The following is an 18819-nucleotide window of genomic DNA, read 5'->3' on the forward strand; positions in this document are numbered from 1 at the left end:
TAAGAATAAAAATAATATTGCAAGGCGAATCATGACTTATATTTAATAGCCTAAAGTTTTATTTGTATCGTCACCGTATTATAATGACACATCAGTATTGGTTGGTGTTCTTTGTATTACACTACCTATTTTTGTGATACACATCTACCAATGGCACAAACTATTCAAATACATAATTACACAAGTGAACATATCACATCAGACCCCTAGAAATTGTACATCTAACACATAGGCTACTCATATTATTATACTCTAATATTACTACTATTAACTAATGTGTTAACCATGATTATTATATTAAGGTAAGAAATAAAAACAAGACATGTGAAAAAAAAAGTTTTTATTCATGAGATCTGAAAAATATTAGAGGAAAAAATATTGTTAGGATAATGGCATTACAAAAAAATTATCCAATTGACTACTTACGGTGTTGAAATTATTAGCGCCTCCAGCTGCCGCAACGCCGAATCACACGAGCCACCAGCCATCGATTCATACAACGTCTACAATTTATATAAACAAATTAAACATGGCATTAAAAGGTATTCTCAAATTCACAACTAACTGTGGTCTCTCCAATACCACATGTGTGCATTCATATCTTACAATTTTGTATTTATTTAGCACTATTAGGATTAAAAATATTACTTACGGTTGATGCCATCGGGGTTGATATTCCGATAGGTTGGGGACCGGGAGTCTGAGTGCGTGTCGACCTTGCACTCAGACTCCGCGGCGGCCTTACCCTAACGGAACTCAACCCTCCACGTTGTGTGGCTGGTGCTCTCCTAGGTGTTTGTGGGGCTATAAATATAACAAACGTTATTAATTTAATTTTAATTTTATTATGAAAATGCGATATACACTCACCGAGGCATTGCCGGACAGTGTGCCCCATTTTATTGCATCTATAACATCCTGAAACACGATGTAGGCGTTAATTAATAGTAAACTTTTAAATTTTCCTATCACCTATGTACTTACGGCGTTTGGGGGGTGCCTTTCGCGGCGGTTGATGGCGATGGCGTGCGGCGACGGCGGTCTCGGCCGGCGGTGCAGGGGCGGCGGTGCTCATGTTTAGTGTTTGCACCGCCGCATTGAAGTTGATCTTTATATAATTCATTCTAAAAAGAAAAAAGATGCAACATTTACAGTATGTCAGCGCAATATATTTGTTTTTTCTATATTGGTCTCCCCGACCTGTGCAACGTAGACACAGTATAGATATTTAACAACTTTGCCGGAAAGCGTGGACAGGTGCTTACAAAAAATCTAAGTTTAAACATTAAATATTTTAATTTTCTGACGGAAAGCATTTGTTACATTATACTGATTGATAAATACCTGCGATCTGCGGTGAACGTTTTAAAAAAAAAAATTAAATTAATAATACAAAATATACTCACGTGTTGTCCGTCGGACGGCAGTCGGATGTTTAAGAACGGTTTGTGGGACGTCGGCGCAGTTAATTGTCAACGCAGGTAACCCATGCAGGTAACAAATTGATTAATTGACATTATATCGACATTGATTGATACACACGCAAACATGATTTTCAAAAATTCCCGCCTTCGACAAAATACCGACTATTACTTATAACGACAACAATTACTTATTACTACGGCGAACGTCATTAGAAGTGACTGACCTGCTAGACACCCAAAAAAATACGGCGACTAAATGATTTGCACGGACGCCCGAAATATTTTGAATTTTTTTCATGTAAATTATTACTTAATTTTGCGTTTTCGGTGACAGTTATGAACGCTGTCCGCGATTCGACGCAGTCGGATTGCATACCTGACAACGTGACCCGGCCGTTGCACATTGTCCGCTATCCGACGAAGTCGGATTGCCTACCTGCACCACTGAGGTGACTGACCTGCTAGACACCCTAAAAAGACGGTGTCTATATGATTTGCATAAAAGCCCGAAATGTTTTACTTTTTTTTTTCACAGTAAAGAAAGCTGTCCGATATCCGACGCAGTCGGATTGCATACCTGACGACGTGACCCGGCCGTCGCATATTGTCTGCTACTCGGACCACTAAGGTGACTGACCTCCTAGACACCCTTAAAAGACGGTGGCTATATGATTTGCATAGAAGCCCGAAATGTTTTGAATTTTATTACTTAATTTTCCGTTTTCGGTGACAGTAATGAACGTTGTCCGCGATTCGACGCAGTCGGATTGCCTACCCTTATTACTACGGCGAACGTCATTCGAGGTGACTGACCTGCTAGACACCCATAAAAAGACGGCGGCTATATGATTTTCATGGACCCCCGAAATGTCTTACAATTTTTTTCACGTTTCACGTTTTGAACGTTGCATACCTGTTGCCGAGACATATAAGTCTAACGTCGAGGTAGGTGACTGACCCGCCAAACCCCAAATAAATCGAGGTGGCTATATGATTATCCGAAATATTTGAATTCTATTACTTGATTTTGCGTTTTTGAAGGCAGTAAAAAACTTACAGCTCTCCGGTTAACTAATCCACTATCCTTCTCACAAATCCACCATTCTTTTCATTAATCCAACATCCTTATCAGCAATCCAAAATCCTTATCACTTATCCACTTTTCTTATCAATATCCACCGTTCTTATCATAACACTCATAACCGACATCGGTTGACGACCAGACCACAAGACCACTGCGGCATCCGACATCGACAACACTCCTCACCAACCACGGGGGGTCTGGGGGTCTCCCCCAGCGACGCTCGGAGAGCTAGTCTTATAGTATAAAACGAAGACCCGTGTGGCGCCTCCTATGTCGATTTTCCGTACCAGCGTAAGAGACTACCAATGAAAAAATTCGACGGGCGGTCTCCCGTCGGCGGCGGAGCCGTCGCCGCGTTATCACTCCTTCTTATCACTTTTCGCGATTTCTTTCGATATTTTCAAAATTTCTTCACATTTCGAGTTTTACCCCCCCCTGGGGTTCCCCGAGCGGCCCCGTTCGGACCTTATTCGCGTTCCCCGCTAAATTTACGTACCGCGCGCGGCCGTACTTTTTTCCCGGCGGGCCCGCCGCGGTGGCGATTACGTGCAAACCGTCCGCCGCCGTCGCGCGCGTTTTTCGCCTTTGTTTTCAAGAATTCGAGTTTTAGCCCTTTTCGAGGCGTCCGCCTTTCCCGTTTGCCACTTATTCGCGTTCCCCGTTACATTTATAGGTCGCGCGCGGCCGTACTCGAATATTTTAGAGCGCCGCGGCGTAGAGAACGATAGCGGAAAGCGCGGCGTCGTCGCCGTCTTACCGATTTTTTCGACTAAAGTCGCGTCTCGCCGCTCTCTCAAAAGTCTCACCTCCCCATCGATATTCGCGTTCCCAGCTAAATTTATAGGCCGCGCGCGGCCGTACTTCGTCCGAGACGAGTCCCGGGGCCGCGGAACGACGCCGAGAGCAGAGCGCCGATATCGCCGCCGTCGAGTAGGTATTACTATATACAGGCATAAATACGTGCGTCGGAGGGTCCGATTTTTTTTCGCGAATATCGCGTTTTCGACGTCCGGGGGTGGCGGAGCCTGTCGTCCGCCGCCCGAAGCGGTGGGATCGCCGGCTCAAAAGCCCTCCGCGGACGCCGGGACCGCGTTCGCGATTCGCCGGGACGGCGAAACCGCTTAAGAGTCATAGATTCGACACAAGTTTTCAACTCGGTAGGTAGGTAGGTAGGTAAGGCGTCGGTGCGGTTGACCCGGGGGTCGTGGTTTCGATGCCGGCCGCCGGGAATTTCGTTAATTTGCGGCGGCCGTGATATTTCGGAATTTTTTTTTTTCTTGTTTTTTTTTTTGTCATTTTCCTTTCGCCATCACTTTCGCCTTATCGTGATATACGGATTTGACGAAAATTTGACGTTTTTTTTTTTAAATTCGAGTTTCACCCCTTTTGAAGACGTCGGACCTCCCCGTCGAAGACTTATTCACGTTCCCTGCTAAATTTATAGGCCGCGCGCGGCCGTACTTCGTCCGGTACAAGTCCCGGGTCCGCGGGACGACGCCGAGAGCCGAGTGCGGAGAACGCCGCCGTCGAGTGGGTATTACTATATACAGGCATAAATACGTGCGTCGGAAGGTTCGATTTTTTTCACGAATATCGCGTTTTTGACGTCCGGGAGTGGCGGAGCCGGTCGTCCGCTGCCCGAAGCCGTGGGATCGCCGGCTGAAAAGCCCTCTGCAAACGCCGGGAAAGCGTTCGTGATTCGCCGGGACGGCCAAACCGCTTAAGAGTCATAGATTCGACACCAGTTTTCAACTCAGTAGGTAGGTAGGTAGGTTTAGGCGTATGTGCGGATGATCCGGGGGTCGTGGTTTCGATGCCGGCCGCCGGGATTGGAGATAATTTGCGGCGGCCGTGTTAATCCGGAATTTTTTTTTCACGTTTTTTTTTTCGTTATTTTCCTTTCGCTATCACTTCCGCCTTATCGTGATATTCGTATTTAACCAACATTTTACGTTTTTTTTTTTCAAAATTCGAGTTTTACGCCTATTGAAGACGTCGGACCTCCCCGTTGATGACTTATTCGCGTTCCCCGTCAGATTTTGAGTACCTTTTTGCCCTCCGCGGCCGAGACGACGCGCTTTACGTCCGCCACCGTTGCGCGCGCGTTTTTTGCCTTTTTTTTTAAATATTCGAGTTTTAGCCCTTTTCGAGGGGTCTGCCCTCCCCGTTTGCCCCTTATTCACGTTCCTCGCTAAATCTATAGGCCGTACTTCCTCCGGGACGAGTCCCGGGGCCGCGGGACGACGCCGAGAGCCGAGTGCCCATATCGCCGCCGTCGAGTGGGTAATACTATATACAGGCATAAATACGTGCGTCGGAGGGTTCGATTTCAACGTCTGAGGGTGGCGGAGCCGGTCGTCCGCTGCCCAAATCTTATAGTATAAAACAGAAACCCGAGGGCGCAGCCTGTGGCGAATTTCCGAACTGACTTAGTGAATTTTGGTGGGAAAACGGGTTCCCGGCGTTATCACTCCTTCTTATCACTTTTCGCGATTTTTTTCAACATTTTTGCAGATTTTCGAGTTTTACCCCCCCGGGGTCCCCGGGCGGCCCCGTTCGGACCTTATTCGCGTTCCCCGCTAAATTTACGTACCGCGCGCGGCCGCGATTTTTTCCCGACGGGCCCTCCGCGGCCGAGAAGACGCGCTTTACGTCCGCCGCCGTCGCCCGCGTTTTTCGCCTTTGTTTTCAAGAATTCGAGTTTTAGCCCTTTTCGAGGCGTCCGCCTTTCCCGTTTGCCCCTTATTCGCGTTCCCCGTTACATTTATAGGTCGCGCGCGGCCGTACTCGAATATTTTAGGGCGCCGCGGCGTAGAGAACGATAGCGGAAAGCGCGGCATCGTCGCCGTCTTACCGATTTTTCCGACTTTTTCGACTAAAGTCGCGTCTCACCGCTCTCTCAAAAGTCGCACCTCCCCGTCGACGCGATATTCGCGTTCCCCGCTAAATTTACAGGTTGCACGCGGCCGTACTTCGTCCAGTACGATTCCCGGGGCCGCGGTACGGCGCCGAGAGTCGAGTGCCGATATCGCCGCCGTCGAGTAGGTATTACTATATACAGGCATAAATACATGCGTCGGAGGGTTATATTTTTTTCGCGAATATCGCGTTTTCGACGTCCGAGGGTGGCGGAGCCGGTCGTCCGCTGCCCGAAGCCGTGGGATCGCCGGCTCAAAAGCCCTCTGCGGACGCTGGGACTGCATTCGTAATTCGCCGCGACGTTGAAACGGCTTAAGAGTCATAGATTCGACGCCAGTAATCAACTCAGTAGGTGGGTAGGTAGGTTAGGCGTCGGTACGGAAGACCTGGGGTCGTGGTTTCGATGCCGGCCGCCGGGAGTTAATTTGCGGCGGCCGTGTTAAATCGGAATTTTTTTTTTCACGTTTTTTTTTTCGGTATTTAACTTTCGCTATCGCTTCCGCCTTATCGTGATATTCGTATTTAACCAACATTTTACGTTTTTTTTTTCAAAATTCGAGTTTTACGCCTATTGAAGACGTCGGACCTCCCCGTTGATGACTTATTCGCGTTCCCCGTCAGATTTTGAGTACCTTTTTGCCCTCCGCGGCCGAAACGACGCGCTTTACGTCCGCCGCCGTTGCGCGCGTTTTTTGCCTTTTTTTTTAAAATATTCGAGTTTTAGCCCTTTTCGAGGGGTCTGCCCTCCCCGTTTGCCCCTTATTCACGTTCCCCGCTAAATCTATAGGCCGTACTTCCTCCGGGACGAGTCCCGGGGCCGCGGGACGACGCCGAGAGCCGAGTGCCCATATCGCCGCCGTCGAGTGGGTAATACTATATACAGGCATAAATACGTGCGTTGGAGGGTTCGATTTCAACGTCCGAGGGTGGCGGAGCCGGTCGTCCGCTGCCCAAAGCGGTGGGATCGCTGGCTCAAAAGCCCTCTGCGGACGCTGGGACCGCGTTCGTAATTCGCCGGGACGTTGAAACGGCTTAAGAGTCATAGATTCGACGCCAGTTATCAACTCAGTAGGTAGGTAGGTAGGTAAGGCGTCGGTACGGAAGACCTGGGGTCGTGGTTTCGATGCCGGCCGCCGGGAGTTAATTTGCGGCGGCCGTGTTAAATCGGAATTTTTTTTTCCACATTTTTTTTTTTGTCATTTTCCTTTCGCTATCATTTTCGCCTTATCATATTATATATTCGTATTGAACGAAAATTTTACCTTTTTTTTCAAAATTCGAGTTTTACCCCTTTCGAAGACGTCGGACCTCCCCCTTGATGACTTAATCGCGTTCTCCGCTAAATGTATTGACCGCCTGTGGCTGTACTTCGTTCGCGAACAGCGAGATCGGACGGCGTCGTTATTATTATGTACAGGCATATATTATATATATATGCGTCGAAGCGTTCGATTTTATATTTTACAGACTTTTGCCTACTCGGTCTCGGTGACGCCGTGAGCTACTCATATCGGTATACATATATATTTGATACACGATATAGCCACAGAAGGTACTGTAGGTACATGTATACTTAATTAAATAAACGCCTAAATGTTAAGAGTTGATACGGTCGTTGGGTTAGTTGAATTATATAATAATATCCTAGCTCGAGTCGACGATGGATGTGACGGAAACGTTCGAATACTTCAACGCAGAGTGCATTACAATACATATATTATTATTGATCGATTGGTCGGTATGACTATACCACGGGTAGGTATATTTTGTATGCCACACTAAATTTTTGTTTACCAAATTTGATTCACCTAAAAACTGTAATTTATTATTTACCTTTTGATTATCTATTTATTAATTTGATTTTATGCTCATGATTAAATACACAATACCTACCTACATAAGTAATACCAAATAGTATAGCCATATCATTATACAATTTAACTTTATATTAATGATTACCAGTTCTGACTCACCTAAAAACTGCAATATAGTATGTACCTACTACATAGTAAAGAGCATAAAATCAAATTAATAAACAGTTAATTTAAAGGTAAATAACAAATTGATAATAACGAATTGCAACAGATTCTAAATAATATTAATACAATAACAAAATATAACTTATGGAATATATGGGACGGTTCTTTTATACTTGAATTAGACAATAGTAATATAATTTACCTACATTGTATAATATGTAGGTAGTACTAAATATATTACAGTTTTTAGGGCAGTTGATTGTTTGAGGTAATATAATTTGCTAATTATAAATTGTATGTATGATACAAAGCTGCTGCAGATACTATATAGTACAATAATTATTATGAACTTATAGATCTTAATGTATTTAATTAAATTCTGGCAGTTAAATTGTATAAAGATATGGCTATACTATTTGATATTACTTATGTAGGTAGGTTTAGTTATGAGTATTAAGTGATCAATTAGACTATTTGATAAATAATTAGCTACATTTATTAAGCATTGTTTGATAGGTTCAATCATTAGCATAAAATCAAATTAATAAAATATAACAAATATACACAGCTAATGCTTTTATTATCTTATAATAACTAAACTAAATGTTAAAACTTCATTCATTACAGATTTTTGGTGAGTCAAATTTGTTGTAGCATACAAAGATGATACAGATTTTAAATAATACAATATTAATAAAGAAAATAAAAATGTATGTATTTAATTAAAGTCTGGAAATTAAATTGTATGATTATATGACTATATACTATTTGAAACAACTTATATAGGTAGGTTTAATTATGAGTATTATATGAAATCAACTATTTAATACATAATAAATTAATTACTCGAATAGACAATAGTAACATAACTAATGTACATGCATACTATGTTGTGCTAAATATATTACAGTTCAAGTGAGTTTATTTACCCCGTAAAGAGCATAAAATCAAATTAATAAACAGTTAATTTAAAGGTAAATAACAAATTGATATACACAGCTATTGCTTTTATTGTCTACCTTTATTGAGCAATATTTATTGGACTCGATTATGTGGTTAAATATTAAATATGTAATACCTATACTATGCAGTAGGTACTTAATATATTACAGTTTTTAGGTTAGTCAAATTTGGTAATCATAAATTTACTGCAACAGATTCTAAATAATACAATAACAAAATAGAACTTATGGAATATATGGGACGGTTCTTTTATACTTGAATTAGACAATAGTAATATAATTTACCTACATGTATACTATGAAGGTAGTACTAAATATATTAAAATTTTTATGGCAGTTGATTCTTTGAGGTAATATGATTTGCTAATTATAAATTTTATGTATGATGCATAGCTGCTGCATATACTATATAATACAATAATAATTATTATAAACTAATAGATCTACATGTATTTAATTAAATTCTGGCAGTTAAATTGTATAATGATATGGCTATACTATTCGATATTACTTATGTAGGTAGGTTTAGTTATGAGTAGCAAGTGATCAATTAAACTATTTGATAAATTGTTAGCTACATTTATTAAGCATCGTTTGATAGGTTCAATCTTTAGCATAAAATCAAATTAATAAAAAACAAATATACACAGCTATTGCTTTTATTATCTATGTTTATAAAGCAACACTCCCATATCGTTTGACATGGGCTCGAATATTAAATATTAAAAATATAATATACTATGTAGTGGGTACTACAGTTTTTAGGTGAGTCAAATTTGGTGTAAAATACTAACGATGCTACAGATTTTAAATAATACAATATAAATAAACATAGGAAGTAAAAATGTATGTATTTAATTAAGGTCTGGAAATTAAATTGTATGATTATATGACTATATACTATTTGAAACAACTTAAATAGGTAGGTTTAATTATGAATATTATATGAAAAACTATTTAATACATAATAAATTAATTACTTGAATAGACAATAGTAACATAACTAACGTATAGTATGTTGTGCTCAATATATTACAGTTCAAGTGAGTTAATTGGTTGAAGTAATGTATTATGATATGACTATACTATATGGATAGGTTTTGAGCCCATGTCAAACGATTATGTGGTTAAATATTAAATATATAATAAAATATTTCAGTTTTTAGGTGAGTCAAATTATGTATATTAATAGACAAAAAATAACATATTATGTATTTAATTAAATTCTGGCAGTTAAATTGTATTATGATATGACTATACCATTAAACTATTTAATAATTAATATTTAATTAATACTATTTTATTATCTACACATTTATTGAGTGACCCCCCTATATTATTTAACAAGGGCTGCATTATATGGTTCTTTACTTGAATAGACAATAGTACAATATAACTATATAGTACCCACTTAATTCATTACAGTTTTTAGGTGACTTGATTGGTTGAGGAAATTAAAAATTATAATGCTGCAGATACCATATAATACAATATTAATAAACAAATAGATTTTCATATATTTCAGTAAAATCTGGTAGTTAAATTGTATAATGATATGCCTATACTGTTTGATATTGCTTATGTATAGATACGTTTAGTAAATATTGTTTTTAAATAAGTAATTGATTAACAACAATAATTAATTTAGCGGCGTAAAGTCGTTATTACTATATACAGGCTTTAATATATGCGTCGGAGGGATATATTTTTTTGCGCATTACGGTTTAAGAGTCATAGATTTGACTTCAGTTTTCAACTCGATAGGTAGGTAGGTAGGTTTAGGCGTATGTGCGGATGACCCGGGGTCGTGGTTTCGATGCCGGTCGCCGGGATTGAAGATAATTTGCGGCGGCCCTGTTAATTCGGAATTTTTTTCTCGCGTTTTTTTTTTCGTTATTTACCTTTCGCTATCACTTCCGCCTTATCACTTTTGACGAATTTTTTCAAAATGTCTTCAAAATTCGTGGTTTAACGCCTTCGTGCACCTCGGACGGCCCCGTTCGGACCTTATTCGCGTTCCCCGTTAAATTTTGAGCAAGACGACGTGCGATAGGAGTTCCGCCGTCGCCCGCGTTTTTCGATAATTTTTTCGAAAAGTCGAGTTTTAACCGTTTTGGAAACGTCTCACCTCCCCGTCGACGCGATATTCGCGTTCCCAGCTAAATTTACAGGCCGCAGGACGCCGCCGTCGAGTGGGTATTACTATATACAGGCATAAATACGTGCGTCAGAAGGTTCGATTTTTTTCGCGAATCTCGCCGTTTCGACGTCCGAAGACAGCGGAGCACGTCGTCCGCTTCCCGACGCGATCGCGTCCCCCTTTACGCGCCCTTTGAAGGACGTCGAAACCACGTTCGTAATTCGCCGGGACGGCGAAACGGCTTAAGAGTCATAGATTCGACACCAGTTTTCATCTCAGTAGGTAAGGCGTAGGTGCGGATGACCCGGGGTCGTGGTTTCGATGCCGGCAGCCGGGATTGAAGATATTTTGCGGCGGCCGTGATAATCCGTATTTTTTTTTCCGTTATTTACTTTTGCTATCACTTCCGCCTCTATTATTCGTAATTAACGAAAATTTCAATATTTTTTTCGAAATTCGAGTTTTACCTCCTTTTCGAACTCCATACAGTTCCGTTGAAACCTTATTCGCGTTCCCTCCTAGATGTATAGGCTGCTCGCGGCCGCGCTTCTTTCGCGACGAGTCCCGGGGGCCGATTGACATCGCGGAGAGCTCCACCGTCGTGTCGCTATTACTATCTTATACAGGCTTGAATATATGCGCCCGAAATGTTTTGAATTTATTACTTAATTTTGTGTTTTCGGCGACAGTAATGAACGTTGTCCGCTATCCGACACGGTCGGATTGCATACCTGACGACGTGACCCGGCCGTCGCATATTGTCTGCTATCCGACGAAGTCGGATTGCCTACTCGGACCACTGAGGTGACTGACCTGCTAGACACCCTAAAAAGACGATGGCTATATGATTTGCATAGAATCCCGAAATGTTTTGAATTTTTTTTTCCGTTTTCGGTGGCAGTAATGAAAGTTGTCCGCGATGCGACGCAGTCGGATTGCATACCTGACGACGTAACCCAGCCGTCGCACATTGTCCGCTATCTGACGAAGTCGGATTGCCTACCCTTATTACTACGCGAACGTCATTCGAGGTTTGACCTGCTAGACACCCTAAAAAGACGATGGCTATATGATTTGCATAGAATCCCAAAATGTTTTGAATTTTTTTTCACGTAATTATTTTTTCCATTTTCGGTGACAGTAATGAACGTTGTCCGCGATTCGACGCAGTCGGATTGCATACCTGACGAAGTTACGCAGCCGTCGCACATTGTCCGCTATCCGACGAAGTCGGATTGCCTACCCGCACCACTGAGGTGACTGACCTGCTAGACACCCTAAAAAGACGATGGCTATATGATTTGCATAGAATCCCGAAATGTTTTGAATTTTTTTTTCCGTTTTCGGTGGCAGTAATGAAAGTTGTCCGCGATGCGACGCAGTCGGATTGCATACCTGACGACGTAACCCAGCCGTCGCACATTGTCCGCTATCTGACGAAGTCGGATTGCCTACCCTTATTACTACGCGAACGTCATTCGAGGTTTGACCTGCTAGACACCCATAAAAAGACGGAGGCTATATGATTTTCATGGACCCCCGAAATGTTTTAAAATTTTATTCACAGTAAAGAACGCTGTCCGCTATCCGACGCAGTCGGATTGCATACCTGACGACGTGACCTGGCCATCGCATATTGTCTGCTATCCGACGAAGTCGGATTGCCTACTCGGACCACAAAGGTGACTGACCTGCTAGACACCCTAAAAAGACGATGGCTATATGATTTGCATAGAATCCCGAAATGTTTTGAATTTTTTTTTCCGTTTTCGGTGGCAGTAATGAACGTTGTCCGCGATTAGACGCAGTCGGATTGCATACCTGACGACGTAACCCAGCCGTCGCACATTGTCGGATGCCTACCCTTATTACTACAGTGAACGTCATTCGAGGTGACTGACTTGCTAGACACCCATAAAAAGACTGAGACTATATGATTTTCATGGACCCCCGAAATGGTTTAAAATTTTTTTCACGGTAAAGAACGCTGTCCGCTATCCGACGCAGTCGGATTGCATACCTGACGACGTGACCCGACAGTCGCATATTATCTGCTTTCCGACGAAGTCAGATTGCCTACTCGGACCACCGAGTTGAATCAGCAGGTCGCTAGACACCCTAAAAAGACGGTGGCTATATGATTTGCATAGAAGCCCGAAATGTTTTGAATTTTATTACTTAATTTTCCGTTTTCGGTGACAGTAATGAACGTTGTCCGCGATTCGACGCAGTCGGATTGCCTACCCTTATTACTACGGCGAACGTCATTCGAGGTGACTGACCTGCTAGACACCCATAAAAAGACGGCGGCTATATGATTTTCATGGACCCCCGAAATGTTGTACAATTTTTTTCACGTTTTGAACGTTGCATACCTGTTGCCGAGACATATAAGTCCAACGTCGAGGTAGGTGACTGACCCGCTAGACCCCAAATAAATCGAGGTGGCTATATGATTATCCGAAATATTTGATTTCTATTATTTGATTTTGCGTTTTTGAAGGCAGTAAAAAACTTACAGCTCTCCGGTTAACTAATCCACTATCCTTCTCACTAATCCATCATTCTTTTCATTAATCCAACATCCTTATCAGCAATCCAAAATCCTTATCACTTATCCACTTTTCTTATCAATATCCACCGTTCTTATCATAACACTCATAACCGACATCGGTTGACGATCAGACCACAAGACCACTGCGGCTTCCGACATCGAAAACACTCTTTACCGACACCGGTAGAAGACGCGCTTTACGTCCGCTGCCGTCGCGCGCGTTTTTTGCCTTTTTTTTCGAGAATTCGAGTTTTAGCCCTCTTCGAGGCGTCCGCCCTCCCCGTTTGCCCCTTATTCGCGTTCCCCGCTAAATTTGTAGGCCGCGCGCGGCCGTACTTTCACCGGTACGATTCCCGGGGCCGCGGGACGGCGCCGAGAGTCGAGTGCCGATATCGCCGCCGTCGAGTAGGTATTACTATATACAGGCATAAATACGTGCGTCAGAGGGTCCGATATTTTTCGCGAATATCGCGTTTTCGACGTCCGAGGGTGGCGGAGCCGGTCGTCCGCTGCCCGAAGCCGCGGGATCGCCGGCTCGATAGCCCTCTGCGGACGTCGAATCCGCGTTCGTAATTCGCCGGGACGGCGAAACGGCTTAAGAGTCATAGATTCGACACGAGTCTTCAACTCGGTAGGTAGGTAGGCAGGTAAGGCGTCGGTGCGGATGACCCGGGGGTCGTGGTTTCGATGCCGGACGCCGGGATTGAAAATAATTTGCGGCGGCCGTGTTAGTTCGGAATTCTTTTTTTCGCGTTTTTTTTTTTCGGTATTTAACTTTCGCCATCGCTTCCGCCTTATCGTGATATTCGTATTTAACCAACATTTTACGTTTTTTTTTCAAAATTCGAGTTTTACGCCTATCGAAGACGTCAGACCTCCCCGTTGATGACTTATTCGCGTTCCCCGTCAGATTTTGAGTACTTTTTTGCCCTCCGCGGCCGAGACGACGCGCTTTACGTCCGCCGCCGTTGCGCGCGTTTTTTGCCTTTTTTTTCAAATATTCGAGTTTTAGCCCTTTTCGAGGGGTCTGCCCTCCCCGTTTGCCCCTTATTCGTGTTCCCCGCTAAATTTCTAGGCCGCGCGCCACCGTACTTTCTCCTGTACGAGTCCCGGGGCACCAGTTTCCAACTCAGTAGGTAGGTAGGTAGGTGAGGCGTTAGTGCGGATGACCCGGTGTCGTGGTTTCGATGCCGGCCGCCGGGATTGAAGTTAATTTGTGGCGCTCGTGTAATAACGGACCTCTTTTTTCGCCTTTTATAATTCTGACTCCCCGTTTGACCGATTGACGTCGCGGTGAGCGCATGAAAATAAATGAATTAGGCTTGAATATATGCGACGAAGAGCATTTTTTTCACGCGATTTTTCAAATATATGTATATAGATATACATATCATGCTTAATGTTTATGTAGGTCGTATAGGTTCTTATTATCCTACACGTGTATCTGATAAAAGACACCAATATACTAAACACGTATATCGTATGGTAACTTAATAATATTATATCATGTACCTACATAATAAATATATAAACATAACGGTCACGATGTTTTCGTTGGGTCGGTACCGAATGTCTTGACACATAATAATTATTATAATAACTATTACTTCAAGTGTAGGTATACCAATTTGCGTTCAATTGTACACTAATGACGTAGGTAAATATAAGTACGTTAGGTTAGGTGGTTGTTTTTTCTTATTATTATTGTGTGCGTACATACCCACAATACAATAATAGGTGTAAGTGTTTATGCATGCGTGAGAAATATTAAAAGTGGACCATCAATATTATACAGTGCACAATACTACGCGCGATAATACAGTACGACCGTTATTATACGCAACATTATACGCTTTGCGTGGGGTGGAGTGGAGCCGTGGGGGGACAACTTTGGCGACGCGAAACGCGCCCGTGTCAACCTGCCTCATCTCGTGACCGGCGCTCTTGCAACGTACATCAAATCTCACCGAAAAGCCTAATACGTTGTATTATTTAATATTCAGTGCTTTTCTTTGAGTTTTGTTGTTCTGCATTGGGCGCTTTTCACAAACCGGTGAGTAAACTTTTATATCTACTACTACTATATTATACTATTTAGATAGATAAACTACAGGTGTATTCGTGGCGGCGGCGCGTATCGCCAACGAACATATTTTCACCGCCTACAGACATCGTTCTCCGCTGCTCACGGCGCATTTCGAGTTTTTTTCGTACACTTTGAATACCTACAACGTTAATTAAACCGCATTCGTATTAGCTGAATACGTATTAGACGTGTAAGTCCGTTGGCCGTTTCGGCGCGTTGCCATTGCGGACACGTGTTTTACGGTTAATTCATAATATTGTGCTACTGCGAGCTGGGTATGTAATTTTTCGTATTTTTCTATTTTTTATGTACATCATGTAAGCCGGTGTGTACCTATTAATTCTAAAAATAACACACGATACTCATACATCACCGCTGATAACAAACTGTATCAGTCGTTTTTTTTTTACCACGAGGTTTTCATAATATTCAGTATTTACTTTTCACTTATTATTATTCCTATTATTATAATATGTTCGTTCGTGATGATGTTTTTAGGCTATTCAAAATGGTCAAACGCTGTGCTTTATGCGGAGTTGTGGACAACATCGATGACGTTTCCGTACACAGGTATTTCACACAACACGTTGATACATATCGATATATATATTATAATAAATAATGTGTCGCCTCTTAGATTTCCAACTGCCGTACATCGTCGTATTGAGTGGGTGGCATTTGTGGTGGACCATGGTTTTCCCGTGAACCAAACATCTCAGCTGTGTTCGAGGCATTTCGTCCCCGGTGTCGACTACGCTGTGGGAAACGCGCGGCGCCGCCGTCTGTGGCCCATGGCAGTGCCTTCTTTGGTGAGTGTGTTCAATAAATATCATTTCATTGCAGTACACCATGACGGTATGCCCGTCTGACTGGACTTCTAATACTGTTGTATACTCTCGTGAGTTTGATGTACCTACTGTGTATTTCAAACCTAACTTAATTTCATAACTTAACTCAATGGCATTCAAGCTTTTTGTTGTAACATAATACACATGACCTCACAAAAGTATACTTCTAGACCTTATAAATACGGTTTAATACACAATATCAAGTGAATGACATATTATAACAAAATTCATGATATTACACTCATTTGGATCACATATCTTCATTATTTCAAGTTTGATCAATTTTCACAACATTTACAATTTCTGCAGTGCTAATTTCATTTCATTTGTTTACGTTTATTCCATAGTATGTAATTTTTAAAGTTAAGCCAATGACAATGAGTAGTACCCAACCTGCGGTTAAAATTCCTTACATGCTTAATTATTCACTGTGCTCTTAGATGCATATCATTGTTTCTGTACTCTACTATACTACCATACTATACTGGCTCGGTACAACATTCTTGAAAACTAAATGTCTATTTTATCATAAAACTTTCATTCAACTTATTATATTATGATTAAATTGTAGAATAACTTGAACGACATTCAATTGTGTTACTGCTGTTTCAGATTTCAAACACTTTGCTTATCAAACACTGGGTAAAGCTTATTTTACCTAGATTAACTCATAACTATACTAATATATCAACTTTTACTATAGAACACTTAAGGTTTTCTCACATAAATTTACATTTTCTTAATGTTACTACTACACAAAGTAGGTATTACTAGAGACTCCTAACTAACCTCTCCTTTTTTTGTGAACTGTGTACTGGATAAGTGTTTTATAATTTCACATATTGCCGTACTGTTAGCAATGTTAAGATTATTTTAATACTTTCTCTCCTTTATTTATACAACTAACTTTGTTTGTACTACGGTGTAACATATTTACTACTGATGTGTGTTATATCAATACTTAGTGGTGATAAATATAGGTGTGCTTGATTTTATCACATTGAAGACTCTTTAAAAAATAACACCACATATATGATTTCATATTCAACCTTACATTCAACTTATCATATAATGATTTCATATAAATGCACTTATTGCATACGAGTACCTACACTTACTGTTATAGAGTGCAATACATTTTTTAAATGTAAGTCGTTATTGTTGTTGTTACAGTAATACCTAACCAACACAAGATTGAACACACAATCATTAAAATGTTTTCTTTTTATTGTTGTAAGTTAAAGTTCTGTATTAAATAACACATTTTTTTTTCTACTATTACTACTACTACTACTACTACTACTACTACTACTACTACTACTACTACTACTTACTACTGAACTAGGCCATTTGTAAGTTGTGTACTAGATAAGTATTTTATTAGTATTTTATTTTAATACTTAATACAACATTGTACTGATGTTAGGATGGACAGAGCTTAGATTTAGGCGTAGTCACACACATTATTTTGTACAACTCTTTGAAAAATGATCTGGACTACAACATGTATACTTTTATACTTTTATACAGTGCAATACAGTTTTACAACGTTTCAAAGTTATTGTTGTTAGAAAGATTATTAGTATGTGTGAAACAACTTAAATATTCTTCTGTGGATTTCTTTGTTCTATGATTGGTACTTGTAAATACAACAGATATCTTAACCTAGAGCATTGTACTGATGTTATTTAGGTAGACCTTTTTCTCTTGAAAATCTCTTAACAACATTTATCTTATACTATCTATATTGTTGTATTGATGTTTTACACACCTTCAATGGCATTTAGTAGTATTATACAAGTTCTACGGTTACAGTTAGTTATTATATTATTATAGGCATTTGGAAAGTTTTCTTACACAGTTAATATACATTACTTTGTAATGTATAGTTAATTATATTCAATATTTTATTGGTGTTTGACCACCAATTGTCATTACAATGTTTGTATATTATAATACATTTAAACGCCTATGTCAAGAACTTTGTGATTTATATCAGTATGAATTATTTTAAATAATAGTCCAAATATCAGTTAGTTTCAAGTAGACTGTATTGTTATGTTTGTATTATTTTTACTGTGATAGGTAACGTTTTAATTGTATCATCAATATTTTACTAGCTACCTTATTATTATTATTACCTACCTATTACACTCTAAGCTATTTTACCTCTCATCACTTAGAATTACTGGTAATTTGTAAATAATTTGTAACGTCTATGTAAGAATAAAAATAATATTGCAAGGCGAATCATGACTTATATTTAATAGCCTAAAGTTTTATTTGTATCGTCACCGTATTATAATGACACATCAGTATTGGTTGGTGTTCTTTGTATTACACTACCTATTTTTGTGATACACATCTACCAATGGCACAAACTATTCAAATACATAATTACACAAGTGAACATATCACATCAGACCCCTAGAAATTGTACATCTAACACATAGGCTACTCATATTATTATACTCTAATATTACTACTATTAACTAATGTGTTAACCATGATTATTATATTAAGGTAAGAAATAAAAACAAGACATGTGAAAAAAAAAGTTTTTATTCATGAGATCTGAAAAATATTAGAGGAAAAAATATTGTTAGGATAATGGCATTACAAAAAAATTATCCAATTGACTACTTACGGTGTTGAAATTATTAGCGCCTCCAGCTGCCGCAACGCCGAATCACACGAGCCACCAGCCATCGATTCATACAACGTCTACAATTTATATAAACAAATTAAACATGGCATTAAAAGGTATTCTCAAATTCACAACTAACTGTGGTCTCTCCAATACCACATGTGTGCATTCATATC

The 18819-nt window shown here is 40.5% G+C and overlaps 1 protein-coding gene across 1 annotated transcript; it reads right to left on the bottom strand.

Moving 5' to 3' along the window:
* Positions 1 to 616: 616 nt before the first annotated feature.
* LOC132932753 (uncharacterized) lies at positions 617 to 18812 on the bottom strand. The gene is made up of 5 exons (XM_060999118.1): positions 18783 to 18812; positions 18644 to 18720; positions 985 to 1124; positions 871 to 918; positions 617 to 804 (listed from the first exon to the last, which is right to left on the bottom strand). The coding sequence occupies exons 1-5, from the start codon at positions 18810 to 18812 to the stop codon at positions 617 to 619; spliced, it is 483 nt and encodes a 160-aa protein (XP_060855101.1).
* Between the last annotated feature and the right edge of the window lie 7 nt (positions 18813 to 18819).

Source organism: Metopolophium dirhodum, chromosome 1 (assembly GCF_019925205.1).
Source record: "Metopolophium dirhodum isolate CAU chromosome 1, ASM1992520v1, whole genome shotgun sequence".
NCBI classification, from domain to species: domain Eukaryota; kingdom Metazoa; phylum Arthropoda; class Insecta; order Hemiptera; family Aphididae; genus Metopolophium; species Metopolophium dirhodum.

Excerpts from the sequence above, each read along its gene's own strand:
- LOC132932753 (XM_060999118.1), bottom strand. The coding sequence starts at position 18,812 with ATGCACACATGTGGTATTGGAGAGACCACA. Across the intron at positions 919-984 it reads AAAGGCACCCCCCAAACGCC|GATGTTATAGATGCAATAAA; the intron begins GTAAGTACATAG and ends ATCGTGTTTCAG. Across the intron at positions 805-870 it reads CACTGTCCGGCAATGCCTCG|CCCCACAAACACCTAGGAGA; the intron begins GTGAGTGTATAT and ends TTATATTTATAG.